Source organism: Dipodomys merriami, unplaced genomic scaffold (assembly GCF_024711535.1).
Source record: "Dipodomys merriami isolate MVZ:Mamm:240054 unplaced genomic scaffold, mDipMer1.0.p SCAF_3, whole genome shotgun sequence".
Classification (NCBI taxonomy): Eukaryota; Metazoa; Chordata; class Mammalia; order Rodentia; family Heteromyidae; genus Dipodomys; species Dipodomys merriami.
In genome coordinates, this window is record NW_027204492.1 from 116,826,329 (window position 1) to 116,848,100 (window position 21,772).

Below are 21,772 nucleotides of genomic sequence, written 5' to 3' on the forward strand. Positions count from 1 at the left end.
AACGGTTTCCGTAAGTTCATAGATTCCTCTGTGGAAAGCACTGGCGAGACGGACACAGTTCTCAAGGTCCCCCTTGGTGACCTTGGCCCAGAGGAAACTCTTTTCATCCCTGTCCATTGCCTCGGCTGGATGAGGACACTCTGTGGTGACATTGGCCACTGAATACCTTTCCACTGTCATTTATTCTCTATGCAGCTACTTGTTTCTGCTAAAAGGGTCTCCTGGATGACCCAAAGCCATGTTACATCTAAGCCTCTCTTCCATTACAGGTCCACTGAGAACAAGGGGACCTATATGAAGCAACCTTTAACACATTAGGATTTACAGTCCAGAAGAACCTAGCCTCCCTTACGCATGTTCTGTGAGAACCCCAATAACAACACTGATGTTGGGATCTGTGACGATATCTCCATGTTGTAAATGAGACAGCAAATTTCATTCAAAGACCAAAGTTTAAGTTCTCTATTTCCATACCAAAGTGGCTAATTAATTTTATTTTGGAGGAGGCCAATTAATGACAGAAATACATAGCTGGAACTACAGTTTTCCGTAGTATAATTTGACTTAGTTTTTTTAATCCAGAGACCACATATTTCTTATAACAACTAGAAGAAGATTCATAGAAATCCACTTGTAGCTAGGTTTTTATCCAAAAATGATCATTCTTATGAGTTAAGAAATGGATTCTGCTTGGGAATTCCATATGAAATCTGAGTCATGGAAGGTTAGAAGAATATTGGGGGGTATGAAAAACCAAAGAGTAAAGAGGACATGACGGGCACAATGGTGGAATTTAATCTAGTAGATATGTTCCCGACCAAGAACCAAACCCCCTCCCTTATTAAAAGAATCTAAGTTTCATTCAGAAAGTAATGCATCTAGCTCAGAATTTTCCTTCCCACTCTCACGTGTAGCTAGAGCGAGCCACGTGACAGAACTGCAGCCCACGGTTATATGCTGAGCATCTTGCGGAAAGCTTTGCTTTCTGCCCATACACACTGTAACCACATACTTGACTCCCCCTCAGGTAGAAGGCATACATGATGATGCCCGGCATCATGGTAACTATTTTGCAACCATGAGGCAGGCAATAAGCCAAAGGACAGAGGAGAAGGAAGGTACAAAAGAAATAGGTGGGATTTGAATCCCTGGTGCTATAAGGGAGCCAGTCCTGGGACAGATGTCTCCCAATTTCATACTCAGCCAGTACTGCTGGGTGGGGTTGCTGTTATTTACAGTCAAGGCCATGTGTGCCTTCATCAGTGTCCAGTGGCGCTGAGAGGGGAGAAGGTGAGATGGTGCAGTGAAAAGGGAGGGACAGGGACTAAGGGCAAAGGCAAGAGGGGGGAACCTAGTGCAGATCACACAGTGCATCTAAAACAGGTGATTCTTTCCCATGGAAAAGACACAAGTACCGACTAAAATGTTCATTAAGTTCAAATACAAAGATGTCCAATGCTTAAATTGGCTGTACAAAATGTAACTCTGTCCTTCTGTGCTGTGATTGCTTGTATGAAAGCACATGCCTAGAGATTAAGACTGGACAGTTTGCATCCCGCAGAGAGGAGAATGGAACATATTTAGAATCAATTTAGTATTTCTCTTACAATCCATTTGGAGGAGTTCCCACTGAGAATTCATATGCTTCACCCTCTTCATAGCCTTATCTTAAAAGACCTGAGGGGAAAAAATAAGTAGCAACACTGGATTGCTGGTTCTACTTGTATATGTTGCTTGGAAATTAAAACACACTATAGCAAGCTGAGAGCATACAGGCCACAAACCATGGAAAATACTGGACTGATTAATATTTAAGAATGTACAGGCAACAGCAATAAATAGATGAACCAATAAGGATGCAAATCAATGATGAGTTTTGTGTCCCCTCAGAGTAGGGATGTGTCCCCTTGCACGAGAGGAAACTACACAGAGTACTGCATGCTTCAATAGTTCACTGTCCAGTCCCAAGATGCTGGTCACACATGATTTCTTCATATCCATTATGGTGGGCACCTCTGATGTTGGTTCAGAAACTAACCAAGAAGCAAAACAACAGGCAAAAGCAGGAGCAAGAAGTAGAATGGTGAGGAACAGCCCCGCCACGGCATGCTTGCTGTGTACAACTTTTTCTTTTCCAACAAAGTAAGTGCAAATGTTTTTTTTCTTTTTTTTACTATGATTCAGTAACATAGCAGCAAAAGGCCAGAACCCAGTAAATAAGGATACGCCAACACCCCTTCGTCTTTTGGACTCAAAGCTTCACATGTGTTCGCAAGTTGCAAACATCAGCCTTGAGTAGAAGGGGCAAAGATCCTCCACTTGGCATTTGGGTTCCATGGCCCTGCAAAAATCCACATCACTTCCACCCACCCACGTGCCCCAAAAGCAGTTAGGAAACTCGTTAGGAAACCCACTGGGAACTCATGAGGATTAAAGCTATCAAATGCCTACTTATTAATAGTTTTGCTTTTAAAAAAAAGTCTCCACTTTCTTTCCTTTTAAAGAAAATGTTTGTTTCTGATATCCTTTGTTGGGATAATAACATGTCATTTGTTTCTTCCTTTCAAAATGATACGGCCAGTGATTTGCTCGAAATAACTGCCACCTTGTTGTTAATTAAACATGATGGATTCAGGGTCCTGGTTTGCCATCTGGGCCATGTGTCTCAGCACATCCTTTTTTGTGATGATGCCAAGAAGCCTCCTAGAGTGAAAACAAAACAGAGGAAAGAGGTCAGCCTGGTGTCTTTTAGGACTCATCCTTGTCCCTAAGCCCCAGGGCCTTACCCACCTGGTCACAGAGAGGTGAAGTTTCCCAAACTCCCTTATGATTGGGTGCAGTGAGTGGGGCACTGGCCAATGGTCTCTAGGTGAAGGTGATAAGTGCCATTCCTAGGTCTCCTGCAAATCCCCCCTCCACACACACACACTTCCACTCTCTTCATCTGGCGGCCAGAGTAGAGGAGCCAGTGAAGGACTCTGAGCTACAGAGGAGCCACCAGACTTAAAGATCTGGGTGGCTGGATGTACGGGCCTCCCACATCTGCAAGCCACATGGGGTGGGACGTCTGAGGACAATAATGCTTTACTGCGTTAACCCACTGGTATTGCAAGCTTGGGCATTACATGGGCTGTAAAACTACAATGACTAGTCCACAAGCTTCAATTTGAAGATTATAATTAATTTAAAAAATCTTACAGAAGCCATGGTCAAAGCTTGACTCCACACTAAAAGAATTCCACCTGTGTACCTTAAGTATAACAAATGTGAGGTGTGAAATAAAATGTACCCAATTTTTAATCTTGCTGGAAAGATAAAATGTGACATTCCCATCTGACCATTTATCCAAATTATAAAAACAATGCCCCTTCCCAGAATCTCTGATATAGATCAACCTATACACAAAACAAACACACAAAAAAGTAAGTAGTACTCCCTGCATTCACACAGTGTCCAACTAAACAACCATTGCCACAACCCTTGCTTCGTTATTTCATTACACACTTCATTAGAAACTCTGGATGAAGTGAAAGATTTGCTAGAAGAGAATTCACATTGCCAAGTAACTTTGCAAATGAATGCACGCTCTAGCCAATGCACTCCAGAAGGGGCAATACAGAGGCAAGGTGCAGCAGCCTCACACTGAAATACCACGTCGCTAAGTAAGTTTTACTCTGTGGCTACATAAATTGATGGATGACATATCAAACAAAGAAAAATCAGAAAACACAACTGTAATACCCCAGCCTTTGTTTAATAAAAGTTAAGTTAGCCAAACTGACCTTTTTTGAGGTGGTACTGGAGTTTAAACTCAGGGCCTCATGCTTGTTAGGCAGGGGTTCTACCACTTGAGCGACACCACCAGCTCTCAAACTCAACTTTTACTAACAGTGACTACCATGAGTGTTCAAAGGAGTATTCAAGTCAGACCCACCTAGTGGGCCAGTCAGGCTGGAAGTTTGGCTTTTTGTCTCTGATCACATGGGCCTTAAATCACCTTGATAATGTGATGTATTTTTGTGTTTTGTTAGTCCCCTCATCTGCCACATTAAGAGAGATGATAAATACTGCCTCTTTCCCTCCATCTTTCAGGAATAACTTCAGAAGAGAAAAAAGCACTGAAAGGGGACCTTCAAACGCATAGTAGCCCTCTGTACATTATTTTTACAATAAAAAATTTTGTTTTAAAGCATAGTAGATGCTGGTAGCTCACGCCTGTAATCCTAGCTATTCAGGAGGCTGAGCTCTGAGACTAGCAATTGAAAATTAACCCGGGAAGAAAAGTCTGTGAGACTCTTATTTCCAATTAATCAGCAAAAAGCCAAAAGTGGAGGTATGGTTCAAGTGGTAGAGTGCCAGCCTTGAGTAATGTGGGAGCCAACTGAGAGCACAAGTCCCTGAGTTCAAGATCCCCAGTACCAACACACACACACACACACACACACACACACACACACACACACACACACACACACACACACACACACACACACACAAAAAAGCATACCAGACACTAGCCAGGGCAAGGAGTGGTCACCTAAATGGGGATAGAGATGAGAACAGTGGGGTAGGATCTCACTGAAGCACTTCTGAGCTCCTGGACTTTAGCCATGGCCATTCACGACTTTCAATCCACTTCTACAAATCAAAGTTCTATCAAGCTAAAGAGACCCAATGAAACAGATGCTTCTCTACAAAACCCAACAAGCCAAGTCTGAGTCTCTGTATTTATCAGCCTGGGCTGCCGGAACAAAATGCTTAAATAAGAGACATTCATTCTCAACGCGTCATATGAAGGTGCCAGCAGGCCTAACTGCTCCTTGGCTTTCAGAATGACCATCTTGCTATGTCCTCATATGGCCTCTTCTCCACACACACATTCTCCTTGGGCCTCTTCTTCCTATAAGAACGCTAGTCCTGATGGGTTAGGGTTCTGCCCTAATTGAACTTTAATTGCCTTTTTAACAGCCCTGTGCCGCCTGGTGCTTGTGGCTCTCACGCCTGTAATCCTAGCTACTCAGGAAGGTGAGATCTGAGCATCACAGTTCAGAACCAGTTGGGACAGGAAAGTCCGTGAGACTCTTACCTCTAATGAACCACCAGAAAACTGGAAGTGGAGCCATGGCTCAAAGTGGTAGAGCACTAGCACTGAGCAGAAGAGCTCAGGGACAGTGTGCAGGTTCTGAGTTCAAGCCCCATCACACACACACACACACACACACACACACACACACACACACACACACAACAAAAAACAAAAATAAATGTTTGACAGGAATATAAAATATGTCCTGCCACCGGGTGGGGTACTAATGGCAGGGAGAGGGTGACGGAGTGAATATAATCCAAATACTTCATATGCATGTGTGAAAATGGAAGTCTATTGAGACGGTTTGGGAGGAGAAGAGGAAATGCAGGAATGTGACAGAGGGGTGAGTCTCATCGAGGTACATTGTAAGCATATTTGGACTTGTGAAAATGAAACCTCCTGTACCACTAATGTTAATAAAAATGTATATTTTTTAAAAAGGTATATAGAAGTGACTTAGCCACGTGCTAGTAGCTCAGACCTGTAAATCCTAGCAACTTAGCTGGCTGAGATCTGAGAATCAGGTTCAAAGCCAGCCCAGACAAAAACTCTAAATTAACCAACTGAAAGCCAGATGTGGAGGTGTAGCTCAAATGATAGAGTGTCAGCCTTAAGCAAAAAAAAAAAAAAGCTAAGGGTGTGAGACCCTGAGTTCAAGTCCCAGTCCTAGCACATACACACCCACACGCATGCGTGAACACACACAGTGATTTAGATGAACCTAGTTTTTTGTGTGTGTGTGAAAATACCGTACAGAGGGATTACAATTACATGGGCAAGGTAATGAGTACATTTCTTATCAAGCATTGTTGCCTCCTCCTTTGTTTCCCCTTCCCATCCCTTCCCAGCCTCCCCCTCCCCCCTACCCCACAATAAACCTAGTTTGTTCCCAAAAGATGTTGGTACAGTCATGGCAGTACAGTACTGAAACATGACATGTCTAAAGAACCAAACACTATTATTATTATTATTATTATTATTATTATTATTATTATTATTACTGTATGAAATGCTGGCTTCTTCCAAGAAGGCCAGCCCCATGCATTCATGTGAATGAGGGCAGATGGCCGGGCAAGGCTCTGAGCTCATCACACCACAATGAAGGTTGCTAAGACCAGACTCCTCTTTTCCTTCTTTTTTTTTTTAAATTGTCATCCTAGAACTTGAACTCAGGGCCTGGGTGCTGTCTCTGGAGGTACTTTGTGCTCAAGGCTAGCCCTCTACCACTTGAGCCACAGCACCACTACCAGCTTTTTCTGAGCAGTTTACAAGAGATAATGAATGCTCAAGAAAATGTGGTATATATACACAATGGAATTTTATGCCTCCATCAGAAAGAATGGCATTGCCCCATTTGTTAGGAACTGGAAAGGCTTGGAAAAAATTATATTAAGTGAAGTAATCCAGGCCCAGAGAAACATAGGTCCCATGGCTTCCCTTATTTGCAATATCTAGTATATGTCTGAGACAAGCAGAAAAGGTCAGATAAGTTGATGTTAGGCAAAATGAACCCCAAGATAAAGACGCAAATGTTTTTTTTCTTTCTTGCTATTGTTTCTAACATATTTATAGGATATTTCTTTGTTGCTTTGTATATCCACCCCCTGCTTTCACTGTATTTGATGTTGGTATAATTTGTGGAGGGGAAGGAAAAAAACAAATTGTTTAAATAGGGATACAGGTGGACCCATTGCAACAATGAGATGTACAAGACGTTATGTGGAAAAATGAACTTTACAACTTTGGTGCAGGGCGGCGGGGGGGGGGGGGGTAGAGGGGGGAATGGGAAGGGATGATAAGGACAAAGGAGGCAACAATGCTTGATAAGAAATGCACTCATTATCTTGCCCATGAGGGCAGATTGTATTCATCCCATGAAAAGTAACAATTTCCCAAGAGCACTGCTTCCTAGTACTTAGTCAATCACTCTGTTTCCATGGAAACTTCAATGAGTCCATTTCCTTGGAGTTGTCCTTGTGCTCTGGCAGCCTTGGGAAGCAGGTGAGAAGCCCAGAGCTAGGAAGCCCAGGTGAAGAAGAGGTTCCTCCCAAAGGAGACACATTTTGTTCTTTTTCCAGTGATACTAATTAATTTCAAAGGTGTCGTGACAGCAAGGAGACAGTTTGGGTACTGGTAGGGGATACTATTTAAAGGCAGATGGCACCTGCCTAGCAAGCACAAGGCCTTCACTTGAAGCCCCACTACAACCAAATCTATATAAAGGAAACGGGGAGACTCTACTAAGGTCACCTCCTAGGTAGCAGCAGCTAAATGAACCCTCAGCCTGGGCTTTACCTTTCTTTGTTGGGCGGAAGGCCTCTCTACCCACTAAATTACAGAGGCATCCTTATCTGCTCCAGTTGTAACCATCAAAAATTCTCCAGACACTGCCAAATGTCTCCTGTGGCTGGAGTTAAAAAAAATCACTCCTTGCTGAGAGCAAACCACTGCCCAAACTAAAAGGCACTGAAGTATTCCCATCCCTGTTGGTTTATGGTCTCTGGCAAGGATACCCTGGAAGATTGCTTCCTATCCTCATATTATTATTTCTTCTTCTCCTTCTCCTCCTCCTCCTCCTCCTTCTTCTTCTTCCTTCTGCTTCTTCTTCCTCTTCTCCTTCTGCTTCTCGTTCTCCTTCCTCTCTTCCTCTGCCTCCTCCTCCTCCTCCTCCTTCTTTTGTCAGTCATGGGCTTGAACTCTGGGCTTGGGGGCTGTCCCTGCACTCTTCAGTTCAAGGTGAGTGCTCTACCACTTGAGCCACAGCACCACTTCCGGTTTTCTGATGGTTCACTGGAGATGAGTCTCATGGATTTTCTTGCCCGGGATGGCTTTGAGCTTTGTGAATCACCATTGCCCAGCCCTTATAACTACTTCAATCACTCACTGAAGTAACTCCTCATAATCCAAAACAAAGGATCACTTACTACCTGGCACAAGCCCATAAACAGTTTCAATACTATTCCTATTTGTAAGCTTTCAAGTAAGAGTGGCTTTCTGGGAAATATGCAATGTACCATCAGCAGAGAATGTAGAAATTCCATCACCTGGTCCTACATTGTCCACACTTGGGTTGGGGCGGCATTTCCTGGGTTGATTTTGCCTCAAGAAATGGAACACTTTGGAAGAACCATAGAGGGGAACTGACTACAATCAATTCCCTATGCCCATAGGCATAAATTGTGCCCTGGTCTGTGACAGTAATTACTGAAAATAAAACCTCCCATCAACCGAGGAGGCAACATCAAATCCAGCAGGCTTTGTTAGTGGTGCAAAAGTCCTACCTGATTTAAATCAAGTAGTTTTACTTCTAGCTCTTTTGGGTTCAAGTGAATTTTGTGAATTATAAATGGCCACATCTTGCAGGGCACTAAATGGCTCATGCCTGTAATCCTAGCTACTTAGGAGGCTGAGATCTGAGGATTGTGGTTCCAAGCCAGCCTAGGTAGGAAAGTCCATGAGACTTTTGTCTCCAATTAACCACCTGAAAACTGAAAGTGATGCTGTGGCTCAAAGTGGTAGAGTGATAGCTTTGAACACAAAAACTCAGGGACAGCACCTAGCCCCTGAGTTCAAGCCCCAACAACACATAAATACATACATACATACATACATACATAGCTATAAAGGGCCATATCTGTGCACACTCATGCAGCTAGGCTCTTTGGAGAAAGCTGCCCATAATCAGACCCCTCTGGACCACCGAGGAGGAGGGGAGAAATCTGTCACTATTTCTCCTACTTGCTTTTCCTTTCTAGAACCTTTCTAGGGGAAACCTCAGGCAAATTTGTCCTTACTTTCGGTAGACTTTCTCAAGCTTTGCATTCTGGGGACAAAGAATGTAGCGCCGGTTCCTGGTCTGGTTTCACAAATACCTTGGGCCCCCGGCCCTGGGACCTCCTGCAGATGATGCAGGTCAGGAGACGGGCTCCGGCTCTCCGCCATCAGAGCAGAGACGCCACATGGCAGGAGCATGCATCAAAAACTGGAGCTGGCCTAAGCCGGGCCTGCCCTGGCAAAAAGCCCAAGGAGATGAAGATGAAAGGACCCGCAAACAAGAATCCCTTGCCAGCACTAATGTATCAGCATCTGTGTTTGTTTAAAATATGTAGAGCTAGAAAGAGAGAGAAAAAGAGAGAAAGAGAGAGAGAGGGAGATTTTGTTTTCTCACAGAACATTCGGAGCCAATTTTGGCACCCAGATCCTCACATGAAAACCTCATGGGGCTGCAGGAGGTGTGAGCAGGCGCTCAGGGCAGAATTTCCTGCCTACACTGGAAATTCCAATGATAACTGACATTGGATTATTATTTTAAAGGAAAGGAGAAACTGCTATACACTTAGGATGGCATGGGCGGCCACAGTGGTATGTGTGCTGAGCACTGGAAACCCAAGTGTACAAATCAATCTCAAGGGTTCGCAAAGTGGCTTCCCAAGACCAGCCTTACCCCGGAGCTTGCTCAGACTGAACACTGCCAGACCTCACTCAAGATCCCAGCGATCAGTAAATAGTTCCGCAGCTTTAATCCTGCCAGCCATTCTGATGCACCCTCAAGTGTGAGAAATTGACTCAGAAATGACCTCTAAGCTGGACATTAGTGGCTCCTACCTGTAATCCCAGCTACTCAGGTGGCTGTAATCTGAGGATCACAGTTCAAAGCCAGCTTAGTCAGGAAAGTCCATGAGACTCTTAAATCCAATGAACCACCAGAAAACCCAAAGTGGAGCTGTGGCTCAAAGTGGTAGAACACTAGCCTTGACTAAAGAAGCTCGGGACAGCGCCCAGGCCCCCGAGTTCAAGCCCCACAATCGAAGAAAAAAGAAAAGAAGTTACTGTCCACTGACTGCATTGCCCATGTGTAAGACACTCCTCTGTGTCCTGCCCGTTTGAAGTTTGGCAAGTAAATGTGCACACCGAAACCTAGCAGAGCCTGGACCTCTATAACACGTCAGCAGAAGAAAGGCCACTGCATAGGACTGCTCACATGATCACACACACATCCAGGCTAGCAGAGCTCAACAGCAGTGTAACATTTTGAGCCAGAACATTTTGTTGTATTTGCCTTGGTTTCTACCTACCAGAGAATAGTATCACCTCTCTTCAGTAATGACATCCAAAATTATCCCTGGACATTGCCCAATGCCTCTGGGGGATCAAAACCAGCCCTACTGAGACAGGGCTGGACTGGAGGCATGGCCCAGGGGTAGATCATTTGCCTAGTAAGCAAAAGGCCCTGAGTTCAAACCCCAGTACTGCCCCCCACCCCAAAAAGCAGAGAACTACTGAGTTAACCCAGAATATCCTGACTCCAGACTTTTAACTTGTAAACTAAATTAGATAGCTGAGCCTCTGGGTTCTGTGAAGGCCTCAAGAAACCATCATAGGAAGCCAGGTAGTGGTGGCTCACACCTGCAATCCTAGCTACTCAGAAATCCGGAAGTGGCACTGTGGCTCAAAATGGTAGAGTGCTAGCCTTGAGCAAAGAGCTCAGGGACAGATCCCATGCCCCAAGTTCAAGCCCTATGACAGACAAAAATAAAAAGAAACCATCATGGGTCCCCATGGCTCCACAGCCCATGCCTTCATCTCTGTGCCTAGAAGGATGAGAGTGAGTCTGTGTTTAAGCCATCAAGATTGAGCCAACTAGCCAGGACACTGGTGGCTCATGTCTGTAATCCTAGCTACTCAGGAGGCTGAGATCTGAGGATCGTGGTTCAAAGGTAGCCCAGGCAGGAAAGTCCGTGAGACTGTTATCTCCAATAAACCACTCAAAAACCAGAAGTGGTGCTGTGGCTCAAGCCGTAGAGCGCTCACCTTGAGCTGAAGAGCGCAGGGACAGCGCCCAGGCCCAGAGTTCAAGCCCCACGACCAACCAAAAAAAAAAAAAAAAAGATTGAGCCAACTCCTTTCTCCTTGCAAGCTTCTGAGGCTTTGGAATCTGGGCACATCTCTGAACCTGAAGGAGAGTTCTCAAGGAGCTACAGCTCTGCCACTGTCATGACCCTAGTTTGTGTCTTTCCTAGTTTGTGATCACACAAAGCACAAGTTTTAGAGACTCGATGGGCCTAAGGAACCTCTTAGCTTTCCGATCCCATTTATTCTGGCAAAGGTGATTTTATTTCCAATGGATTGATATATTAGGGAAAGATCAGAACATAATATGGACTTTGTGAATGTTTTTGTTCGTTCATCCATGAGAATGGCATAAAAAATTGTGCCCCACTACAAGGAGCATCACAGGAAATACACAACATGCACATATATGCAACCATTCAACATGCACACATGCTTCTGGTCACGTGTGTGTCAAGAGCCACACCATCCAGCCTGCAGTGCTAGCTTCTTCTTTCCACCCTTCACCGGAGCTCTTGAGCTCCAGCCCTTCTGATGTCCACTGCATGGCCAACCTCGGCCTTTCCAAGGTTACGTGACATAGTTATTGCTACATCCATGCATTTCTTAACCAGTTAACACATACAACATGTGTAAAACTACTGTGTTTGTATTAGGTTTCCTTCCCTTTGTTATACTATATTCCTGATAAAGTTTTTTTAGTATTGCATGCCTAACCTCATTTCCCCCCTAAGTCCTGAGGTCTCGATGCTCATTCTGTACAACCCTGTGAGTTCCTGGAGCATATGTGTCATGTTATGGACCCAGGGTCCTGTGGCTGTAGAAAAGCAAAGCCAAGCCCTTGTCTTCCGGCTCCTCCCTTTGAGTCAAGCTTCAGACAGAGCGCAGGCAGTAGTGTCCCCTAGAGCTTTCTCCACCTTCTTAGGCTGCACTGGCTCCCTGCTAACACTTTGAGATTTCAAAGCTCCATGTACACTTGCTTCTCAATCTGTTCACCATAGCTCATCGGCCTCATGTATCTACCTGGTCTGCCTCCATTGGAAAGAGTTCTTTAATATTGGATACAACGTCTTTGTCGTCATCTTGTTCTCCCCAGTCTGGCCATAGTACATAACCTGTCCCCACTGTACAGCTACTCACCCACTCCGAGTCACCAGGCACTGGCGGAGCCCTAGTTTCCGGAAGATGTCTACCACCGTCTCCATGGGTGTGTGGTCTGTAACTGTGAAAGGGCTCAGGTTCAGGATGCGCCGGAGTTTCAGGGGGTGGGGGCTGTTGGCCGGAAGCTCAGGGGGCTCCTCCGTGAAGTACATGATGGAATTGCTCACAATGCCCTCCTGCCTCTGTCTGGCGTTCTCTACAACGAGGGGGAGGAGAATAGGAACAATAAACCAGGCAAAATCTTCTACACATTTCCCATACTCCCCCCACGGGATCCAAGATCCCGCAGGAAAGAAGTCCCAAAGGAAAAGGGCACATTCAAAATGAGGGCTTCAGCCAGACATCTGTGAAACTGGCATCTCTCTTAAGCAGCTATTGTGGGAGGGACTCCCGCAGTGACCAAACCATCCGCTGCCAATGTCTTACAAGATGGACCCAACCCGCAGGGCTCCTTTGGGGATATTCACTTCTTCCCTCTGTACTGCAGAGCACCCGAACCGCCTGCCACCCCCCGTCCTTGCTTTATAAATACATCTACACCTCATCACAGAGTGAAGTTGATCATCACAAGAAACCTCATTTAGCTGCCCAGTGACCTTAATACATGGGGGTGCTTTTTCATTTTTTTTTACAAACCAACTTAAAATTGGTCTAATTGGCATTATGAATCCAAAAAGAAATTAAAAAAAAAAAACAATAAGCCCAGCCCAGGCTCACAGCCCAGAAATGCAGCCCAGTCCCAAATATGAGCCTTGGGACCAAAGAATCAACTGCAGAAAAGCCTCAGCACCTTGCCCACTGGGTCTCCTCTCTTAAACATGGGCCATTCTGTAGATTTCTTGAAGGAAGATAGTAAAACTATTATGGTAGCAATTAGTCATTTCTGTCTGTAGGCAAGGCCATGTGAAGCTGAGTAAAAGTAGGGTAACAGGAATTCATTAGAAATACAGCCTAATGCAGTGCTAGAAACCCAGGCTATTTTAAGTCACACATGAAATAAATCCATCGGTCTCAAGATATTTCTCCAAGGCGATTTTCCTTCTGTTGGAATTTTAATCTTTCTTTTGGTTCATGGGAAAAGGTTAGGAAAAATGTACAGCAGGGCCTGCTTCAAAATGAATCTCCAAGACTGCTATTCACCTATATTGTTCTTTCAAAAATGCAAGTCTAAATGCCTCCCTCCTCTAAGGATACTTAGTGCAATAGAGTGCTGGAATGGAAAACTGGCAGTGTTTGGGGTCAGGCTGAGTCTGCAAAGGGGTCTCTGTTGAAAAGAAGAACAGAGACCTGCTGGGCAAATGCCTGTCTATTATATGGGTCAGGTTCAATCTTGTTGTATCAAATGGGATATGATTCAACCACAAATACCAGATGATACTGACACACAACACACTCTCAGATGCAGATCCCAAATGGTTCACGCTGCCAGCGATACATCATTTACTTCTCTCCCACACCAAGACACTGCTTTCCTTAAGCACTAAGGGCAGAGAGGCAATATTCAACACACACTTATTTGCTCATTTCTACAGAGCAATTGATTCTTATAAAGTCCCACATAACAGGATTGCCATCTACTTCAATAATTAGATTGAACACCAGGATTGGATCAAGCCACAAAAGAAACCCCAATCAAGAACTGGTCACATGGATTTGCCAAATGCCTTAATTTGAAAAGCAAATGGAACTTAGGGAACCATTTACCAACTTGCTGAGTGAAACAAGTTCATATTTCCTCTGAATCTGCTGCCTGGGTTAGAAGCCCTGATTCTAACAGCTATTCACTCAATAAACTCCTACTCACCAATGCATCCCCGGTGCCAGGACAATGTAGACACAAAACAGACATTTGTCACAAGCACGCATGGGCAAATGGATGAGTTAAACAAATGTCACTCTATCTAGTACTACCTGTCATGTAGAACAGAGCCTATTTCACAGAGAAGGTTATTAGGAAGGAAAACCCATGAGCTGTAATTCTAGGTCCTCAGGAGACTGAGATCTGGAGGGAAGACCGAGGTGCAAAGCCAGCCAGGGCAGAAAAATCCACAAGACTTAATCTCGAATTAACCAGCAAAATGCCAGACTGGAAGCATGGCTCAAGTGGTACAGTGACAGCTGTGAGTAAGAAAGCTGAGCAAGAGTACAAGGCTCTGAGTTCAAGACATATTACCAACACACACACACACACACACACACACACACACACACACTCACACACGCACGCACACCCCACCCCCCAAATGCTTCCATCAATAACACAGATATCGTTAATGAGAAAGGAATTGGAAGCAACCACCATAGTGGTTACAAAGATGATATGATTTATAAAGACTATATAGAAGAAAAAGCAGATTATTTTTATGTTGTTGTCTATGAACATAGGAAGAAACCATTCTGTACATATATCTCCAAATATTTTAACATTTGCAGCAGAAAGGAGTTAACACCACTGTTCTCCATGACCTATTCCAATAATTATCAGCCCTCCCAGACAGAAACAGTCTTTGTTCCTACATAGCTCATCTGACACATCTGACACTTCTCTTCTGCTTCAGACCTGGATGATCCCTTTCTGCAAGCAAGCATCTTCCACATGTGAGAGAATCATTATTAAGTCATCCAGCAGATGAAACAAAACAAAACTGAGCATTCCCTGAACTCGTCCCCATAACTCTAACTTTCCATCCCTTTAATCATCTTTGTGGCTTCCCACTGAGTCTTCTCTGAACCCTTACTTGCCTAATTGTAAGAGGCAAAACTAGAAGAGGCTGAACCCTGCTGAGTGCAAAAAGGGCCTCATCTTTGAGAAAACCAAAAAGAGGTAAAAGCCCATCTACCCGGAATTGAACAGGGGTCACCTACAGCCCCACATGGTAACAATCTGAGATGGGAGAGTGGGCCTTTTGGCCAGGTGGTGCCAAGTATCACTCTTTACAAAGACAATGAACGAGCTATGCTTCAGCATTCCAGAGCTGGATTAAAAATAACAAAGTCCTTTCAGCTCCATATGAGCAGCTGCTACAATTTTAAACATGACATGTAAGAAAGAAATCCTTATTTTCCTTATTTACCATTCTTTTAAATAATTCTTTTGAGTCAATCCTGCAATAATCTTTTGCTTCTGATTGCTCTAAAAGTGAACCCAACACACAATAGTTTTTTAGCGAGATGCTTAATACTATATTTCTATATTCATACAAGGACATAGAATTACTCAAGTACAAGTCGTGAATTTTCCCAGCAGAATCCAGAGGCTCTTCTATCTCCCTAGATCAGAAAAACAGCTTGTCTGATTCCTTTGAGCCAAACACCCCTCACCTTTCCACAAACCGTGTAAATAACAGTTTCTACACTATTATCGTCCTGACTGAAAGCAGAGAGGTATGATTTACACGGCGTGCTGCCTCTTCAGACATTCCAAACATAGCATGTGAGAGAGTACTTGCTTACAAAGCTTACATTTCTTCTCTAACCGGTTGATGCCAATTACTGCTTCCCACTTGATTACAGTAATGGATTTGGACAAAATTAGTAAGCTGTCTCTTCACAGGTGTGCCTGAGCTACACAACAGGTAATGGATTCTGTGACATTTATTATTTTTGTTTCTGAATTTCAACGTTGCTTAAAAGATTTTAGGGATTCAATAATTTTTAAGGCTGTTGATTACATTATTTTAAAACAAACCCAGCCCTACTTAAACAACTTTTTAAGAATCCATTTGTAAGGTGCTAATTACCTTAAAGACACCAACCTGTTCTGCAACAGGTCCTATAATAGAGAGAACCACCACTGAGCATTCAAGCACAAACTTGCTATGCTGTCTAAACGTAGATCAATCTTTGCTTTGAGGAGCTAAACATGAAAATTAGAGGACACAGCTTATCTAAACTAATTTTTGTAAAGCCATTGAGGAAGATATTTTGAAGTTTTTTGTTTTTTTTTTAAAAAACTATTTAGAACTGGGCACCAGTGGCTCACGCCTGTAATCCTAACTACTCAGGCTCAGATCTGAGGATCAAGGTTCAAAGCCAGCCCAGGCAGGAAAGTCCATGAGACTCTGATCGCCAATTAAGCATCAGAAAAACAGAAGTGGTGCTGTGACTCAAGTGGGTAGAGCACTAGCCTTGAACTGAAGAGCTGAGGGACAGCACCCAGGCCCAGAGTTCAAGCCCCATGACCGACAAAAAAAAAAAAAAAACTATTTAGCATAGGAAGAGGTGGTCAAAATGGAAGTGTCCTAGTGTCTTAGAAATAGGAAGGGCAGAAAGAACACACAGTTGCCTGTTCTCAGTGGGACAACTGGCAGTCATACCATGGAAAGAAAGTCCCATGACACATTACGGGAATATTCTAGAAGGTATAATGGAGAGTGACAGTGTCATGTGAATATGTGAGCCATGCCATGGACCTGTCTCCCATGCAACACAGGCATGCGCCAAAAACAGAGCAATTTATCCCTGGGATAAATGGAGGGGTACAAAAGTGACCATTTGCCTCACAGTAAAAAGTGAGCTTTCCCTGCCCTTCCTTACTGATTGCCAGGATCAGCTCCCTCCTCTGAGCAAACCCGATGAGGCGCTCCGAGTCTCTGGAAACCACCACAGGGAAGCCGTTGTAGTCTGTCTCCTTGATGAGCGTCTCCACGTCCTCCACAGTCATGCTGTCCTGGGTGAGGACGGACAGCGGCAGCTCTCCTCGCCGAGGCCGCATCACATCGGTAGCCAGGGTTCGGTGTGTGAATTCATCCTTCACATCCAGAAACGGGTAACCATTCAGGTGGATGTGGGCCTCGTAGATGCCTTCTTTTCCGAAGGCGTCAGCCACCCACTTGCTGGTCACAGCTGCTGCCATCAGGGGCACAATGTACTCCAGACCCCCTGTCAGTTCAAACATGATCACCACCAGGGACACGGTCATCCTGGTCACGCCTCCTGCAATGGAAGAGGAAGTGAGACTCCAAAGCTCAACCCAAGTCATGACGCCACAGTCTAGCTGAAGAAAGCAGCAGGCTGGCAGCCCAGAGCTGCAGCTCAATCCAGGCTAAGGAATCCTTGGAGAACAAAGGCTTGTTCCTGGGACACACTGCCCATGCTCAGGTTGGTAAACTCAGCTGCCCATGCTCAGGAGGCGCCTGCCTGGGGGCTTGGCTCCAAAGATGGACTGGGGTCTACCGCCCAGTCCACAGGCCTGGGTATTTGGTGAGTGCACCGTATCTAGGTTTGGCAGGCTTACTGAATGAACAAGCAGTCCATAAACTGTAAAACCGGAGAGATTCTTCGTGAGGCTAGATGGATGAGGGACCTAGCTTTGCATCTCTCAGTAGTCAGAGAGACTGAAAACGGACTCTTCGTCTAATAAGCTTAAATCAGGCTTTCTTGACTTTAGTACTAAAGGGATTTGGGGGGGATCATTCTTTGTTGTCACGACTTGCTTATGCACTCCAGCAAGTTTAGCAGCATCCTTAGCTCTACCCATTACATACAAATGACCCTCCAGTAGTGTGTCTCAGACATTGCCAAGTTGTCTTCCCAGACATTGCGTAGTTCCCCAAGGAAGCAAGTCACCCCTTGCTGAGAGGCATGACAGAGACTCCAGCAGCCTGCGTTCCTGAATGATTAGATGGGAAGAGTCTTCTGCTAACTCGTGCTGTGTGTGTGTGTGTGTGTGTGTGTGTGTGTGTGTGTAATATTGATATAGTGAGCAAGAGCTAAGCCACTGGGACTGTAATAGCCCACTCGATACCACACTGCAACTCAGTATACCTGCATGAGGATAATGATCAAGCCCATGTCTCCCTTCTTGCCTGTTCTCTAAAGCACATCAGCACCCCACCCCACCCCAGCCCACCTCCATCCGATCTGTGGCGGTACCTAGGCAGGCTGCTGCTCCCACCATAGCGTAAAGTCCCGGTGTGACACAGTCTGCTCCAGGTCTGCACCAGTTCCTAAAGATGATCCAGTCGTGGTGATGGTACGCCAGCTGCTCCACGCCGATGCCCACCATCCTACCTGCCATGGCTCCCACCGCCATGCTGGGGATGAAGAGGCCAGAGGGGATCTTGAGGGAGGACACAGAGAAAAGCAGCCTGAGTTCCCGCTTCCCAGCCCCCAGGAAACAGAGCCCCCCCCCCGCTTTGACTGAGCTTGCATTTGGCTTCAAAGGAGGTGCAACCCCTCAAAACAGGTCAGCTGCCCAGGAAAAGGGAGAACAAGTGATTTGACCTGCTCTGCCAGTGGCCTCCACTGTGACTAGCCGAGAATGCAGTGTGACACTTTCATTTCCTCTCCTTCAAAAGCTGCCCAGCTTGCCTGCTGGGGACGGAAGAATGATAAACCCTGCTGCAAAGTGCATTCCAAAGGAACATCTTCACTCCCCTTGCTGGGTCGCTCACATTGCCTCGGAAAATTAAATGTCAAGCCACAGCATGAAAGTGGAAAAGAAGGGGCCTGTGAGTGCTCCCAGGTAAAAATGAAGATGCTGAATGCATCGCTGCAGCTGGCTGGCCAAAGCCGCCAAAGGACAGTGGGGGGGGGGAGAGAGAGAGAGAGAGAGAGAGAGAGAGAGAGAGAGAGAGAGAGAGAGAGAGAGAGAGAGAGAGAGAGAGAGAGAGGAGAGAGAGAGAGAGAGGAGAGAGAGAGAGAGAGAGAGAGAGAGAGAGAGAGAGGGGAGAGAGGGGAGAGAGAGGAGAGAGAGAGAGAGAGAGAGAGAGAGAGAGAGAGAGAGAGAGAGAGAGAGAGAGGGGAGAGAGAGGGGAGAGAGAGGGGAGAGAGAGGAGAGAGAGAGAGAGAGAGAGAGAGAGAGAGAGAGAGAGAGAGAGAGAGAGAGAGAGAGAGAGAGAGAGAGACGGAGCCACGGGGGAACGCTCCCCCACTTTCCTAATAAAGCTTGCTCCCCCAAAGTATCCTGAATATTTCCCAGCTGGGTGAGGGGTAGCAAGAACACAAGACTATATAACCAAAGACACACACGTGTGAGCTGCATGCTTTCTCCCCTGTAACTTCCAAATACACTTCTCTCAGCCAGCACTGAAGGGTACTTCTAGCATCTTCCTCTGATATAAAAACACATCTCTGCTGCAGGAACTGATGGATAAGGTGGTTAATGAAGTCCACCCAGCCTTGTTCTCAAGAGACAAATTTCAGTTGTGCTTTGGGAAATTAGCATTTCTTAGAGCTTTTAAAAAGAGGCAATTCATAGAAATGCTGCCCAGAAAGCAACAGCACTAGAATAGAACAGGGGGCTCGGGGAGGGGAGTTCTGCTTCTGGTCCTGGGTTCTGATTCCATCACTACGTGCATTTGTGAAGGTCAAATGCTGTTGTACGCATCTCCTTAAAAATGATATATTTTAATAACATGTTTAAAAATTGGTAATAATGACACTATTCAAGGTAGTCAAAAGGTAGAAACAATCCAAATGTCTATCATAGGATGAGTGGATAAATAAAATGTGAGACATGCTTAGGATACAATGAATGCTATTTGCCGCCCCCCCCCCCCCCCCGCCAATTAAGTACCACCATGCTGTAGCATGGAGGAACCTTGAAAAGACGATACTCAGTGAAGGACGCCAGACACTGAAGGCCACTTGGTCCAATCCATTTATATGAAATGATCACAAATAGGCCAATCTATAGAGAGAGAGAGTGCATACGAGTGGCCACCAGGGCTGGGGGGGGGGGGGGGATAAAGAGTCACAAATAGTTTCCTCTGAGAGAAGGAAAATGTACTGAAGCTGCATAGAGATGCTGACCGCACCACTTTGTGAATGTGCTTCATGCCAATGAACTGGACAATTCGAAATGTTCAGTTTGGCTAGGCATAGTGGCAGACACCTGTCATCCCAGCAGTCAGGAGGCTGAAGTATGAAGAATACAAATTCCAGGCCAGCCTGTCTCAAAAACAAACAAAAAGCAATAATAACTCAGTGGTGGAGTTCATAAAAAGAAAGCTCTTTAGGAAAAGCTCTCTAAGTATGTCTGAGCTGATTGAAGACAGTGTTTTAAAACAACAAAAGCTGTCTCCGCTGATTTTAGTAACGCAAGTGGGAGCACGGGCTGCCCCCTGCAGGCTCTCATGACACTGGCCATCACAGCAGGATGGATACAAAGAGCCTTTGCCATGGCCCCAGGCACACGAAGGCCAGAGATATGCTCATTCCCAGCTCTCCTGGTGCTGGCAGGGTATGCAGGGTGCCACTGTACTGTCTCCAACCTCCGATGAGTTTACATGTGTCTCTCCCAGAGCCATTTGCTCTTCAAAGGCAGCATTCAGTGGGGAGGGGGAGGAAGAGGGGAAGGGGGTGCTCTGTGTTCCTTGGACTCTGCACAGTACTCAGGATGAAGCCCATGCTCAAGGGATGTTCGCTCATCTAAATGGGGCCAATCATGGGCTTCACCACCTGCCATCACCTAGGCAGCAGGGAAACCCGCATTCACCACTTGGTCTGGGAGGTGATGGAAGTGGACTGGACGCACACTTCTGTCTCCCACAATCTGTAGGTCTCACCAAGCCACCAAGGGCCTCTGAGCCTTGGCGGTGTCCTCCATGGGAACATGGGATTCAATCTCTACTTCATACTAAGAGAATTGTTCCCTGTTGATGAAAAGAATGTCAAGCTGGGCACTGGTAGCTCATATCTAGCTAGTACTTTTCGCTACTCAGGAGGTTGAGATCTGAGAATCCCAGTTCAGAGTCAACCTGGGCAGGAAAATCTGTGAGACTCTGATCTCCAATGAAGCACCAGAAAGCAGCAAGTAGCACTGTGGCTTAAGTGGTAGAGCGCTAGCCTTGAGTAGAAGAGCTCAGGGACAGCATCCAGGTCCCGAGTTCAAGCCCCACGACCAACCAAGTAAAAGAAAAAGGAAAAAAGAAAAGAAGGTCAAGTATATGAGGACACTGAAGAAAGGCCACTTCCCCTTTCCCCTGAAATCACAATCTTATTCTGGAGACGAGGGTGCTGTCCCCAGCAAAGTCACACTTTTCCTATATTCCTTCCCCCCCCCCCCCCCCGCCCCACTTACCTTCATGCCAAAGGTGAAGATCGTAATGACGATCTTGAAGATGAGTGCCAGGGCCAGCTGCCACATAGCCGTGTAAACGCCAACCCCGGCGGGCCGGTCTGGGATGTCATCCACAGGCCGGGTCATGTTGGGGTCGTTGATGTAGTCACAGAGCTGGGAGGACTCAAGGGCCCCACAGTCATTGAACAGCTCCGAAATGAGCTCGCTGGTGCTCTGGCGCGTGTAGGGGTTGGGGTAAGCAATGATGGCGGTGATGGCCGTCACCACGATCACCTCCAGTACTGGGTACTTTCCCAGCCTGGTAGTTTTGCGCCTCCTGCACCAGGCAATGTTGCAGCGGGTGAAGAGGGTGCCCCACAAGCCTCCAAAAACCCCAAGCAGGATGAAGGGGAACAGTTCGGCCATGTACCAGGGTGTGTGGTATTCCACATAGAAGAGAACCAGGCGGCTGTTCCCGAAGGGGTTGATGGATCGCAGTGTGAAGGCCGCCACCAGGGCGGCGAAAAATGACCTCCACAAAGTCTTCAAGGGAAAGTAGTAACTGACCTGGGATGAATAAGGGGAGAGCCAGAAATTGAATGCAAACAGAGCTGAGGAGAGTCTCACCCCTTGGGCTGGCAGCCACCTTCTGGTGCTTGGCATAAAAG

The 21,772-nt window shown here is 45.8% G+C and overlaps 1 protein-coding gene across 2 annotated transcripts in view; it reads right to left on the reverse strand.

The window, feature by feature from the left end:
• Positions 1-458: 458 nt before the first annotated feature.
• Positions 459-21,772, reverse strand: part of Clcn4 (chloride voltage-gated channel 4) — a 61,687-nt gene continuing 40,373 nt past the window's right edge. For both annotated transcript variants that reach the window (XM_070040910.1, XM_070040909.1), the window contains 5 exons: positions 21,126-21,671; positions 17,975-18,161; positions 16,637-17,035; positions 12,080-12,296; positions 459-2,703 (listed from right to left, as the gene is read on the reverse strand). In XM_070040910.1, coding sequence (XP_069897011.1) covers positions 2,613-2,703; positions 12,080-12,296; positions 16,637-17,035; positions 17,975-18,161; positions 21,126-21,671 — 1,440 coding nt within the window. In that variant the 3' untranslated portion in view covers positions 459-2,612. The remainder of the gene's footprint in view (positions 2,704-12,079; positions 12,297-16,636; positions 17,036-17,974; positions 18,162-21,125; positions 21,672-21,772) is intronic.